Source organism: Myotis daubentonii, chromosome 8 (genome assembly GCF_963259705.1).
Source record: "Myotis daubentonii chromosome 8, mMyoDau2.1, whole genome shotgun sequence".
Lineage (NCBI taxonomy): Eukaryota > Metazoa > Chordata > Mammalia > Chiroptera > Vespertilionidae > Myotis > Myotis daubentonii.
Window position 1 is genome coordinate 70,534,115 of NC_081847.1, and position 14,020 is coordinate 70,548,134.

The 14,020-nt window shown below is 47.4% G+C and overlaps 2 protein-coding genes across 2 annotated transcripts; both read right to left on the bottom strand.

Moving 5' to 3' along the window:
* Window positions 1–620: 620 nt before the first annotated feature.
* Window positions 621–2,220, bottom strand: LOC132239906 (antileukoproteinase-like). The gene is made up of 3 exons (XM_059706953.1): window positions 2,079–2,220; window positions 1,193–1,357; window positions 621–770 (listed from the first exon to the last, which is right to left on the bottom strand). The coding sequence occupies exons 1-3, from the start codon at window positions 2,161–2,163 to the stop codon at window positions 622–624; spliced, it is 399 nt and encodes a 132-aa protein (XP_059562936.1). The 5' UTR covers window positions 2,164–2,220; the 3' UTR covers window position 621.
* A 3,703-nt stretch (window positions 2,221–5,923) lies between these two features.
* LOC132239907 (antileukoproteinase-like) lies at window positions 5,924–8,916 on the bottom strand. The gene is made up of 4 exons (XM_059706954.1): window positions 8,788–8,916; window positions 7,902–8,066; window positions 7,032–7,479; window positions 5,924–6,155 (listed from the first exon to the last, which is right to left on the bottom strand). The coding sequence occupies exons 1-3, from the start codon at window positions 8,870–8,872 to the stop codon at window positions 7,040–7,042; spliced, it is 690 nt and encodes a 229-aa protein (XP_059562937.1). The 5' UTR covers window positions 8,873–8,916; the 3' UTR covers window positions 5,924–6,155; window positions 7,032–7,039.
* Between the last annotated feature and the right edge of the window lie 5,104 nt (window positions 8,917–14,020).

Consider the following 14,020-nt stretch of genomic DNA (forward strand, 5'->3'; position numbering starts at 1 on the left):
CTTGCCTCGCTCTTATAGCTGGTAAGTGGTAGAGTCAGGTTTGTCTGACCACCAGGCACTTGCTGTATGCCACAGAGCTGGACAACCTACCAATTAAGTTTTTTTAAATTGTGGTAAAATACACATAACAAAATTTACCATCTTAATCATTTTTTAAATTTTCAATCGCAGTTTACTTTTAATATGATTTTGTATTGGTTTCAGAGCACCTCCAGTCTTAAAAAGCACTTTAGCATTTAGTATTTCAGTGGGCATAATTGCATCCATTTACAGATGGGGAAACTCAGGCTATGAAAGATGCAATCAGTTGTTCATAGTCACCCAGTTAGTCAGAGGCAGAGATGATATTGAAAGAGAGAACTCTTGCCCCTTTTCATGGCTCCTTCCTCCTGGCTTAGTCCAACAATCCTGCCCTTCCAGGACCCAGCACTACCAGTCACAGGTGCCCCTGGGGGCTTCCTGGTTAGAACAGGGGGTAAATGGTGCTGAGGCAGAAGATCTGTTTGTGGGAGGAGGTACAGGGAGATGCCAAGCATCCTCCTTTGCAGGGAAGGGCGCCGGGTGGTTGAGGCTGTATGAGGATGCGGGGAGGTGTGGAACTCTCCAGTTCCTCTCCTTACCTCACACTGGCTTGACACAAGAATTCCCACACATCCCCTTGCAGCACTTGAGACTCTTCTCGCAGTGGCTGTCATTCCGACATTCGTCTTGGGGGTTGAGCATCATACACCGGCCAGTGACCACTGGACACTTCCCAGGATTGACTTGAACTGGTGAGAAGAATGTTACAACTCAGAGGCTTGATCCCCCTAGGCACCATGCAAGCTCCCATCCCCATCTGTATCTCATGCATGGAAATCAGGTCCTCACCCACCTCAGCACCCAAACAGAGGCCAGTGCATGTCTTGAAGGAGACTCCTTCCCAATGAGGGAGCCCCAACTAGCATTGAAAGTGTCAGACAGGCACACGGACTCATTGACTGACTCACTAGCAATCAATGAGTTGACTGATTGACTGGTTGACTGGCCAGCTAGCTACTCACCACCTGAGAGTACAGAGATGGGGGTGAATCAGCCCTGACTCTGCCACACCCTCCAACCCACTTCAGAGGAGCCCCCTCCACTTCTCCAAGATGCATGTCCTCAAACTCAAACCTCACTGGTCTCCTTTCCCAGGACCCTACTTTCTCACCTGGCTTTGATGGGTCTTCAGGATCCAAGCATTTGATGCCACAAAGGCCAGGACAGCATTTCTGCTTCTTTGGACACTGCCAGTCACTGTGGCATTGAGGAGGTTCATACACAAGACAGTTTACTGGGTGTATGAAGGGGCAGGCTCCATTTTTGCTTGCTTTTTCTGCAGGGTAAGAGCAAAAGAGGGAGAAGAGGCTGATTCTGAGTCATGACCACAATCCTGAACAAGGAATCAACTTCCCAGGAGGGGAGAGAAAACCTCACCCAGGTGGCTGGCCCCAGATGAATGCAGGGAGCAGTTAGGATTCCAGTTTTAAGGCAGCTGTGGGGCAGCATCAAGCTCAACCAAGCACTCAACCAAGAGGGAGTCAATAACCCAGGAAAGAAGAAACAGATGCAGGTGTGCTGGTAATGTTGTAGCATTTGCCAATTTCCATGGTGTAAATATTCCCATCATGATTGATTTCAAACTAATAGTATGATGTCCACTAGCTCATAAAAGTCTGAAAACTTACCAATTGGCCATTGCAAGCCAGTATAAGCCAGCTCCAGGGCACGGCTGCATAGAGCTCATTAGGTGTTCCCAGGGAGAGGGTGAGATTCACCCTGGCTGGGAGGGAGGAAGCGAGGGGCAGTGAAAGCAGGAGGGACAACTCCTCAGAGACTGGAAGAAAGAGAGCAGATCAACTGATAAAGAGAGAAAGAGAAAGTGACCGTCAAAAAAGTGATGAGGAAAATCTGGAAAATTAAACAGGAGATCAAAATGATGTGACTGTGAAAAAGAGCAAACAGTAGAAAAGGAAGCTTGAAATGAGAGGCCATGGACCAGACGATGGGAAAGATGACTTCCAGGTACCGGGATGGCCTGGGAGACCCTGACTCACCTTTGCCAGCATCTACGACAGCCCAGGACGACAGGATTCTGAGGGCCAGGAGCACCGTGAAGACCAGGAGGTTGTTAAGCTTCATAGTGAGGGCAGGAGGCTGTGGAGGCCAGTGTCAGCCGCATCCCTTATACCTCTCGCTGTGGGTGTGGCTCCACCAGAATTGGCCCGGCCATCCCAGCTGCTATTTCATAAGCAGGGAATTCAGGCCAAGACAGTGACCTCACCACCCAGAGTGTCAGTGGTTCTTTCTACCCCAGGCAAGAGTATGAGGCCCAGAGAGGGAAATGTAGAACTTGGAGGGGAACTGTCACAGGCTGGTCAGGAGGCCCTTCTGGAACAGTTTAGGGGGCCCTTGGGGATGAGTGGAGGAGCGGGATGGGGGGAGAGCTTCTTAGAAACTTGGAACAATCATAAAATGTGGAAAGGCCAGCAGCCGCAGTATCAGACTAAGTGCAGCAAAAAGCGTCCCTCCTCCATCTCAGAAGTACATATACACCTTTCATGGGACCCAAACTCAGAAACTATGACTCAAAATGCCCCACGGCCCGAGGCCAGGTTTTGGAAACTGACCAACAGGGAATCTGAGTGTCAGAAGACCCTGAGAGAGAAGGACATGACAGAAATGCAGGAATCGATCAAAACTATATGGGAAACAGCAGCCCCATCCTTTTTTACAAACCCTCAAGGATCTTCCCGGAAGGCGGAGCACAGAGCCACCCGGCAGTCATAGATTTCCATGGACAATTGTTTCAGGTAGATAACACTTTATTTCTTTGTGTTGCTTTCATAGTAATAAGCATTGAACTCTGATAAAGGAAGTCTGGGTGGTGAGGAGCACATGGAAGAATTGGAGACCAGTTATCCGAGTCGGAGCCTGTTCTGCCAGTGTCTTCTCAGGCCCTGGTAAGAAGGGATTGCTACCTGGGAAGAGAAGGCAGGATCAGAGACATGGGGCGGTGCAAACTGTGCAGGGGGCGTTGGCTGGGCCTGAATCCTGCCAAGTACCTTCCTCCCAGGAGCGCTAAGAGTCAGGGCCTGGGGATCAGGAAGGCCAGGCAAGCCCTCCTCAGGAATGATATCATCTTGTCCTTTACTTCACAATTTCAATGTGAAGAGGAACGTGATTCATTCTAACAAACTAAAAGAACAAAATAAGAGCAATTGAAACTAGCCATCATAAACATACAGTAACGGTTGAGGAGCTTAGAGATGAATGTCCCCGTCATTCACTGAACAGTGACGCCCACTACACGGAAGTGAACTGTGCATTTGCTGAGGAGCGAGGTCTCTTGATTGTCCTCAAGGCAAATTGTTCAGGGCAGTTCCCAGTTTCAAAGCTCTGATCTGTGCCTTGCAAGGGCGCTGGCGGCTCTCAGCTCCCTCTGGGACACCTGGTTCTCTGGGAACGTTTCTGGGGCAAAGGCAAGAAAGGCAGCCAGGAGACTTCTTACCTCAATCCAGACTCTGCCACGGCACCATGCACTGATATCTACAGTTGTAGAAACAACACTTCTTGTCCTTCTTGCAGTTTCTATCGCGCCGGCACAGCGGGATCATCGTGAAAGGGCAGCGGAGTGGGAACTCCGGACAGTACCCAGGCCTGACCACATCTGAGGGACGAAGCCACAGGGTGAGCTGGGGGCACCTGTGAGTCCTCGCTGGGCATCAGTCCCAGCGTGTCCCCTGGACTCGTCCTCCGAGGACGTTCCCCACCCCGAGCACACACAGGACCGCCTCACCCTGCACCCACCCATCGCCCTCCATTCAGGCTGCGCCAGGTGGAGGCAGAGGAGGAGGAAAATCCCGGTGAGAACGGAGGGGCTGCTCTGCCTCATCTTGCAGAAGTGTGCAGTGAACCTTGGGACTGAACGTTTATATCGCCTATGGCAGGGGCCGCCGGCAGGGGGAGCTGTAGTGCCCATGACCCAAGGTCACAAGTGCCTTAACTTGACCTTTCTTCATATCAGAGGTTCCTTTCACAGCCCCCCAGGAAGAGGCGCTGTAATAAGTTCTGGGACATACGTCTGACAGCCCATAAGAGGTTGCTCTTTTTCAGGGAGTGTTAGGGCTGGCCCGGCCCTTCATAATTCTTGCTTTATGCAGTGGAGTATGAGGCAACAGGAGAGAGTTATCTTTCCAGGACATTCCTCAGGTCTCACGTACTTCACTCCTCACTAAACCATACCTCCCCAACAGACTTGAGAAATGGGTACATTTGAAGAATTTACTTTGAATAAATGAACACTTGAAACACACACAGGCACCATGACAGGGCAAGATAAGGAGCTAATTAGGGGCCATGGACCAGACCATGGGAAAGATGACTGCCAGGTACCGGGAAGTCTCTCTCTCTTTTTTAAAAAAATATGTTTTATTGATTTTTTACAGAGAGGAAGGGAGAGGGATAGAGAGTTAGAAACATCGATCAGCCGCCTCCTGCACACCTCCTACTGGGGATGTGCCTGCAACCAAGGTACATGCCCTTGACTGGAATTGAACCTGGGACCTTTCAGTCTGCAGGCCAACGCTCTATCCACTGAGCCAAACTGGTTAGAGCGATATAGTTCTCTTTCTCTCCCTTCCACTCTCTCTCTCACTCAAAAAAAAAAAACCAAAAAAAAAAAAGGAGAGACCAAGGGACCAGAAACAAGCACTATGAGCACAGAACTCTGCAGTCAGCCTAGGACAGATTTCAAATGTAGCCAGAGTATTGGGAGGGCAGATGCTCTCTTAGCATCGTAAGGTTAGAATTAGATAAGATCAGATTCCTTCATATAGACTTTGGGAGGCTTTCAGGGAAAAATAATATTTCAGGTTCAAATATTTGATTTTCAATAAGCTAGTTGTAAGCTCGAGCCAGAGCGGGTGACAGCAATCCTTATCCTCCTTCTCCCACCAAAAAAGATGAATTTCTCTCTCCTCTCTTCTGGACCCCCACCACTCCACCACACAGAATCAACAGACACTGAAAACTGAGTTCTAACCCTAACCCACCCAACACCAGAAGCATATGTAAGAGAAAATTGCTGCTATTCAGTGGACCTGGAGAGCAACGATAATTTATTTATACATGGTATTCCTGGGGTGAGGTTTCTGACCCTTCTGCTCTCATTTCCCACCCCCAGTCCCACCCAAAGATGGACTAGAGACAAACAGATCCATGTGGGGTCCATGATGAAATGAGGCATCACGTAGAACTCAAGGGCAGGAAATAAAGCAAAGCTAGCCCCTGGATTCCAAATAATACAGCCCATGGGACTGTATTATTCATGTAATAAACAAATTCCAAATCTCAGTGGTTTAACACAATAAGGATTTATTTCTTGCTCATGTCGTAGTCCCAGGCAAGTGGGGAGGAGAAGCTGTGATCCACAGGCTCCCAGGCTCCTTCCATCTACACCTTCCTCTAGGTCCTCGAAGTCCTCTCCACGCACAGGCAGCTAGTGACAGAGAAGTTTTATGGGCCAGGGCCAGAATTTGGTTGCGTCACTCCCACTCACATGTCATTGACCAGAACCCAGTCATATAGCTACAATCAACTGAAAAGGAACCTATTATGCAACAATCACTGGTCTATTATGGAACCGGCATTGCTATTATCATCCCTCTATGAGAGATAACCAAACTAAGGCTCAGTGGGACAAAGTCATTTGCCCAAAATGACAGAGCCGGTAATCTACAGATTCAAGATGTAACCCATATCTGCTTGACTCCAATCGCTTGCTTCTTTCTACTCCATAGGTTGTGGGAGAAACCCCCCACATGCAGACATTTCCTTCTTCATCTCACCCATCATATTCTAGGTCAGACTCAATGAGTCAAGGAAGATGGAAACACAGAGAAAACTTTGTACGTTTATTTATTCATTAATCAACAGACATTTCCTATTTGTGCCAAGCCTCATGTTGGATGCTGAGGATTTATCGATAAAACAGGTCAAATCTTAGCCCCCAGGGAGTATTGGTCGCAAAGCCACATATTCATCAAGGTCCTCTCATTTTCTCCAGGCTTGAGGAAAAAGGAATCCCAGGAAGTAATTCCATACACACCAGGAAGTCCTAAGCTAGACTTATTCTGTGGAAAGAAAATAAAACAGAGTCTCAGCACAGGCACCATCCAAGTGACGCTTACATCCTTCCCACCAAGAGGAGCCCCTGCCCCCAGCCCTTAAGTCCCTTGGGATAAGCAGAGAGACCGTGACCCTGGGATCGGGGGAAGCTGCTGGCCTGGCCTAGGATCAAGAACAAACCCAGGCTTTCCCCTGACTCTGGCTTCGGTCTTCCCTCTGGTAAATTAGGACACTAGGCCAGAGGACCCCGCAAAGGCCTCTACATCTGTGCATCATCCTAGGGTTTCCTGTGGTTTCAGATGACCCAGCCAACTGAGGCCATGGCCATAGCAATACTATGTCAATGCACGTAGTAACTCTAGTCTTTTTTTTTTTTTTTTTTTTTTTTTTTAGCAATAAAATATAGTCAGTATTATTTAAAATGTATGTGCTAGATCGTACGCTCAGAATTGTATTTCTATTGACAAATATTACGATCTCAGTTAATCTTTGCAAAGCTTTATAAATTAGATATCACCATCATCATCATTTTATCGATGAGAGTCAGGGAGGTTAAGTCACTTGCCTTCCTATTACAGCTGGTAAGTGGTAGAGTCAGGTTTGTCTGATCACCAGGCACTTGCTGTATGCCACAGAGCTGGACAACCTACCAATTAAGTTTTTTTAAATTGTGGTAAAATACACATAACAAAATTTACCATCTTAATCATTTTTTAAATTTTCAATCGCAGTTTACTTTTAATATGATTTTGTATTGGTTTCAGAGCACCTCCAGTCTTAAAAAGCACTTTTACATTTAGTATTTCAGTGGGCATAATTGCATCCATTTACAGATGGGGAAACTGAAGCTATGAAAGATGCAATCAGTTGTTCATAGTCACCCAGTCAGTCAGAGGCAGAGATGATATTGAAAGAGAGAACTCTTGCCCCTTTTCATGGCTCCTTCCTCCTGGCTTACTCCACCAATCCTGCCCTTCCAGGACCCAGCACTACCAGTCACAGGGGGCCCTGGGGGCTTCCTGGTTAGAACATTGGGTAAATGGTGCTGAGGCAGAAGATCTGTTTGTGGGAGGAGGTACAGGGAGATACCAAGCATCCTCCTTTGCAGGGAAGGGCGCCGGGTGGTTGAGGCTGTATGAGGATGCGGGGAGGTGTGGAACTCTCCAGTTCCTCTCCTTACCTCACACGGCTTGACACATGAATTCCCACACATCCCCTTGCAGCACTTGAGACTCTTCGGGCAGTGGCTGTCATTCCGGCATTGGTCTCGGGGGTTGAGCATCTTACACCGGCCAGTGACCACTGGACACTTGCCAGGATTGACTTGAACTGGTGAGAAGAATGTTACAACTCAGAGGCTTGATCCCCCTAGGCACCATGCAAGCTCCCATCCCCATCTGTATCTCATGCATGGAAATCAGGTCCTCACCCACCTCAGCACCCAAACAGAGGCCAGTGCATGTCTTGAAGGAGACTCCTTCCCACTGAGGGAGCCCCAACTAGCATTGTAAGTGTCAGACAGACACACGGACTCATTGACTGACTCACTAGCAATCAATGAGTTGACTGATTGACTGGTTGACTGGCCAGCTGGCTACTCACCACCCACGAGTACAGAGATGGGGGTGAATCAGCCCTGACTCTGCCGCACCCTCCAACCCACTTCAGAGGAGCCCCCTCCACTTCTCCAAGATGCATGTCCCCAAACTCAAACCTCACTGGTCCCCTTTCCCAGGACCCTACTTTCTCACCTGGCTTTGATGGGTCTTCAGGATCCAAGCATTTGATGCCACAAAGGCCAGGACAGCATTTCTGCTTCTTTGGACACTGCCAGTCACTGTGGCATTGAGGAGGTTCATACACAAGACAGTTTACTGGGTGTATGAAGGGGCAGGCTCCATTTTTGCCTGCTTTTTCTGCAGGGTAAGAGCAAAAGAGGGAGAAGAGGCTGATTCTGAGTCATGACCACAATCCTGAACAAGGAATCAACTTCCCAGGAGGGGAGAGAAAACCTCACCCAGGTGGCTGGCCCCAGAAGAATGCAGGGAGCAGTTAGGATTCCATTTTTAAGGCAGCTGTGGGGCAGCATCAAGCTCAGCCAAGCACTCAACCAAGGGGGAGTCAATAACCCAGGAAAGAAGAAACAGATGCAGGTGTGCTGGTAATGTTGTAGCATTTGCCAATTTCCATGGTGTAAATACTCCCATCATGATTGATTTCAAACTAATAGCATGATGTCCACTACCTCATAAAAGTCCTGAAAACTTACCAATTGGCCATTGCAAGCCAGTATAAGCCAGCTCCAGGGCACGGCTGCATAGAGCTCATTAGGTGTTCCCAGGGAGAGGGAGAGATACACCCTGGCTGGGAGGGAGGAAGCGAGGGGCAGTGAAAGCAGGAGGGACAACTCCTCAGAGACTGGAAGAAAGAGAGCAGATCAACTGATAAAGAGAGAAAGAGAAAGTGACCGTCAAAAAAGTGATGAGGAAAATCTGGAAAATTGAACAGGAGATCAAAATGAGTGACCGTGAAAAAGAGCAAACAGTAGAAAAGGAAGCTTGAAATTAGGGGCCATGGACCAGACGATGGGAAAGATGACTTCCAGGTACCGGGATGGCCTGGGAGACCCTGACTCACCTTTGCCAGCATCTACGACAGCCCAGGACGACAGGATTCTGAGGGCCAGGAGCACCGTGAAGACCAGGAGGTTGTTAAGCTTCATAGTGAGGGCAGGAGGCTGTGGAGGCCAGTGTCAGCCGCATCCCTTATACCTCTCGCTGTGGGTGTGGCTCCACCAGAATTGGCCCGGCCATCCCAGCTGCTATTTCATAAGCAGGGAATTCAGGCCAAGACAGTGACCTCACCACCCAGAGTGTCAGTGGTTCTTTCTACCCCAGGCAAGAGTATGAGGCCCAGAGAGGGAAATGTAGAACTTGGAGGGGAACTGTCACAGGCTGGTCAGGAGGCCCTTCTGGAACAGTTTAGGGGGCCCTTGGGGATGAGTAGAGGAGCGGGATGGGGGGAGAGCTTCTTAGAATCCTGGAACAATCATAAAATGTGGAAAGGCCAGCAGCCGCAGTATCAGACTAAGTGCAGCAAAAAGCGTCCCTCCTCCATCTCAGAAGTACATATACACCTTTCATGGGACCCAAACTCAGAAACTATGACTCAAAATGCCCCACGGCCCGAGGCCAGGTTTTGGAAACTGACCAACAGGGAATCTGAGTGTCAGAAGACCCTGAGAGAGAAGGACATGACAGAAATGCAGGAATCGATCAAAACTATATGGGAAACAGCAGCCCCATCCTTTTTTACAAACCCTCAAGGATCTTCCCGGAAGGCGGAGCACAGAGCGACCCGGCAGTCATAGATTTCCATGGACAATTGTTTCAGGTAGATAACACTTTATTTCTTTGTGTTGCTTTCATAGTAATAAGCATTGAACTCTGATAAAGGAAGTCTGGGGGGTGAGGAGAACATGGAAGAATTGGAGACCAGTTATCCGAGTCGGAGCCTGTTCTGCCAGTGTCTTCTCAGGCCCTGGCAAGAAGGGATTGCTACCTGGGAAGAGAAGGCAGGATCAGAGACATGGGGCGGTGCAAACTGTGCAGGGGGCGTTGGCTGGGCCTGAATCCTGCCAAGTACCTTCCTCCCAGGAGCGCTAAGAGTCAGGGCCTGGGGATCAGGAAGGCCAGGCAAGCCCTCCTCAGGAATGATATCATCTTGTCCTTTACTTCACAATTTCAATGTGAAGAGGAACGTGATTCATTCTAACAAACTAAAAGAACAAAATAAGAGCAATTGAAACTAGCCATCATAAACATACAGTAACGGTTGAGGAGCTTAGAGGTAAATGTCCCCGTCATTCACTGAACAGTGACGCCCACTACACGGAAGTGAACTGTGCATTTGCTGAGGAGCGAGGTCTCTTGATTGTCCTCAAGGCAAATTGTTCAGGGCAGTTCCCAGTTTCAAAGCTCTGATCTGTGCCTTGCAAGGGCGCTGGCGGCTCTCAGCTCCCTCTGGGACACCTGGTTCTCTGGGAACGTTTCTGGGGCAAAGGCAAGAAAGGCAGCCGGGAGACTTCTTACCTCAATCCAGACTCTGCCACGGCACCAAGCACTGATATCTACAGTTGTAGAAACAACACTTCTTGTCCTTCTTGCAGTTTCTATCGCGCCGGCACAGCGGGATCATCGTGAAAGGGCAGCGGAGTGGGAACTCCGGACAGTACCCAGGCCTGACCACATCTGAGGGACGAAGCCACAGGGTGAGCTGGGGGCGCCTGTGAGTCCTCGCTGGGCATCAGTCCCAGCGTGTCCCCTGGACTCGTCCTCCGAGGACGTTCCCCACCCCGAGCACACACAGGACCGCCTCACCCTGCACCCACCCATCGCCCTCCATTCAGGCTGCGCCAGGTGGAGGCAGAGGAGGAGGAAAATCCCGGTGAGAACGGAGGGGCTGCTCTGCCTCATCTTGCAGAAGTGTGCAGTGAACCTTGGGACTGAACGTTTATATCGCCTATGGCAGGGGCCGCCGGCAGGGGGAGCTGTAGTGCCCATGACCCAAGGTCACAAGTGCCTTAACTTGACCTTTCTTCATATCAGGGGTTCCTTTCACGGCCCCCCAGAAAGAGGCGCTGTAATAAGTTCTGGGACATATGTCTGACAGCCCATAAGAGCTTCTTCTTTTTCTGGGAGTGTTAGGGCTGGCCCGGCCCTTCATAATTCTTGCTTTATGCAGTGGAGTATGAGGCAAGGGGAGAGAGTTATCTTTCCAGGACATTCCTCAGGTCTCACATACTTCACTCCTCACTAAACCATACCTCTCCCAACAGACTTAAGAAATGGGTACATTTGAAGAATTTACTTAGAATAAATGAACACTTGAAACACACACAGGCACCATGACAAGGCAAGATAAGGAGCTATTACTAGGATAATTTTCAGATTATGGAGAATTGGTGATCAGTTAACCAAGTCTGGGAATATATTGTGAACTGACTGCACAGACACAAGTTTTAGTTGTGTGATGAATATTTTCTACCGTAACCCCTGACTTTTGGTCTCCATGAGTTTGTATAGACTTCTTTTGTTTTGGGATTTTTTGGTTTATATTTTTTTAAATATATTTTTAATTGATTTCAGAGAGAGAGAGAGAGAGAGGAGAGACCTCCTGCACGCCCCACACTAGGGACTGAGTTCGCAACTCGGGCAGGTACCCCGACCAGGAATCAAACCGTGACCTCCAAGTTCATAGGTCGACGCTCAACCACTGAGCCACACTGACCAGGCTTGTTTTTAATTTTATAGAAATAGTTACTTTATTTTTTAAAAATTTGCCAAAACCGGTTTGGCTCAGTGGATAGAGCGTCGGCCTGCGGACTGAAGGGTCCCAGGTTCGATTCCGGTCAAGGGCATGTACCTGGGTTGCGGGCACATCCCCAGTGGGAGATGTGCAGGAGGCAGCTGATCGATGTTTCTCTCTCATCGATGTTTCTAACTATCTCTCTCCCTTTCTCTCTGTAAAAAATCAATAAAATATATTTTAAAAAAAATTTACCTTTATTGTTGAAAGTATTACAGATGTCCCCCCCCCCCCCATTAACCGCTTTCCCCAGTGCTCCCCACAAGGCCTTCACTGCACTATTGTCTATGTCCATGGGTTATGCATGTATGCATATAAATTCTTTGGTTAATCTTCCCCCTCCCCTTTTGTTTTTAAGGTTAGAAGTCTAATGAGGTCATTTTGGAATGTGAACTGTAGGCAAATTACCCTTTTAGCTCTCTCTGTGCTCCTGTAAAAGTGGTGCTTCTGCTTGCTTGTTGGCAAGGACCTACCTATCTTAAGTCATGGTAAGAACCATATTGAGGAATGCACACAGGACCATTGGTTCCAGGTGTGGGAGGCAGAGAGATGCTGACGAAAAAGATGGCTCTCTGGAACAGCAACTCTACCCACTAACTACTAACTACTCTCTCTTTCTTTCTCTCTTTCTTTCTTTCATTTTAATCAAAGTATAGTTGACATACAATATTATATTAGTGTTAGGTGTACAACAAAGTCATTTGACTTTTATATATATTATGAAGGAATCACCATGATAAGTTTAGTATGCACCTGTCACTGTACAAAATTATTGCAATATTATTGACTATATTCCCTATCTTGTGAATTATTTATTTTATAACTGGAAGTTTGTATCTCTTATTCCCTTTCATGTTTTCACCCATCCCCTCATCCTCTGGTAACCATTAATTTGTTCTCTGTCTCTATGAATCTGTTTCTGTTTAGTTTAGTTTAGATTTCACAGATTTCATTATTTTTCATGGCTAAATAATATATACATACATATATATTTCACATCTTCTTTATCCATTCATCTATTGATGGATGCCTAGGTTGCTCCCCTATTTTGGCTATTATAAATAATGCTTCAATGAACATAGGGGTTCATATATCTTTTTGAATTAGTGTTTTTGTTTTCTTTGGATAAATACCCAGAAGTAGAACTGCTGGATCATTTGGTAATTCTAATTTTAATTTTTTGAGGAGCTTCTATACTGTTTTCTGTGGTGGCTGCACCAATTTACAATCCCACCAGCAGTGTACAAGGGCTCCCTTTTTGCCACATCTTTGCCAACACGTGTTGTTTGTTATTTTTTTGATGATAGCCATTTTGACGGATGTGAGGTTCCTCTTCTTTCTAGTGCACTCTTATAGCTACCTCCTGCTGTTTTATCACAGTGCACCTACATTGCTCTCTTCTAGCTCTAGTTTCTAGTTTAGCCTGTCCTCTGTGCGTTTCCATCCAAATTTAGGGGGAAAAAACCAAAACCTTTCTAATTTTTTTAACAGTCCAATAACTTACAGCGTCTGCACTTCATTTTCTACCTGGAATCAAACTGTGACCTCCTGGTTCATAGGTCGTTGCTTAACCATTGAGCCACACCAACCAGACAGTGTCTGCACTTCTATTCTCAAGTTGTCTGTTTGCAGTCCCACAACCCACTTGTGACCATTCTGTTTTCAAAGAAGTTTGATATTGCAACTTCAATACCAAACATGACAACGATATTGCATGCAAGGAAAACTATGTGCCAATCTAGCTAGAAAAATGAGGCAAAAATTCTAAACAAAATATTAGCTAATTAATATTGTCATATGTGAAAATGGTGATACATCATTAACAAGTGGGGAGTTATTTCAACAATGTAGAGTTGGTTTAACAATCAAAAGCAAGTCAAGGGACTAGTCTCTATTAATAGGTAAAGGGAAAAATCATATGATCATTTCCATATCAGTAGTAAAATATATGAAAAATCACTTAATCATTTAATAGATTAATCAGTTATTCTGTATCTACACTAATAAAAGAAAATATGCAAATTGACTGTACCTTTGTGATGCCCACCAGCCAATCAGGCGTGAGTATGCAAATTAACCTAACAGGTGCCAAGCAGCCAGGGGTGGGGCGGGACACTTGCGTTGTCACCATGGTGATGATGCAGCTGTTCCCCACTGCCCCAGCCACTCCGGGCCTCTGGGCAGTGTGGGAAGGCGGAAAGGCGGCTCTGGCTGGAGTGAAGGCGGTGCCGGCAGCCAGGTGAAGGAAGGCCCATTCTTTTTTATTTTTTTTTTAAATATATTTTTATTGATTTCAGAGAGGAAGGGGGAGGGAAAGAGAGAGAGAAACATCAACAATGAGAGAGAATCATTGATCAGCTGCCTCCTGCACGCCCCCTACTGGGGATCAAGCCCGCAGCCCGGGCATGTGCCCTTGACCAGAATCGAACCCGGGACCCTTCAGTCTGCAGGCCGACGCTCTAGCCACTGAGCCAAACCAGCTAGGGCATGGAAGGCCCATTCT

Bases quoted from the DNA above. Each gene is read 5' to 3' on its own strand.
- LOC132239907 (XM_059706954.1), bottom strand. From the start codon at position 8,872: ATGAAGCTTAACAACCTCCTGGTCTTCACGGTGCTCCTGGCCCTCAGA. The intron at 8,067-8,787 runs GTGAGTCAGGGT...CTTACCCTGCAG, and splicing joins TGTCGTAGATGCTGGCAAAG to AAAAAGCAGGCAAAAATGGA. The intron at 7,480-7,901 runs GTGAGAAAGTAG...TCTTCTCACCAG, and splicing joins TGAAGACCCATCAAAGCCAG to TTCAAGTCAATCCTGGCAAG.
- LOC132239906 (XM_059706953.1), bottom strand. From the start codon at position 2,163: ATGAAGCTTAACAACCTCCTGGTCTTCACGGTGCTCCTGGCCCTCAGA. The intron at 1,358-2,078 runs GTGAGTCAGGGT...CTTACCCTGCAG, and splicing joins TGTCGTAGATGCTGGCAAAG to AAAAAGCAAGCAAAAATGGA. The intron at 771-1,192 runs GTGAGAAAGTAG...TCTTCTCACCAG, and splicing joins TGAAGACCCATCAAAGCCAG to TTCAAGTCAATCCTGGGAAG.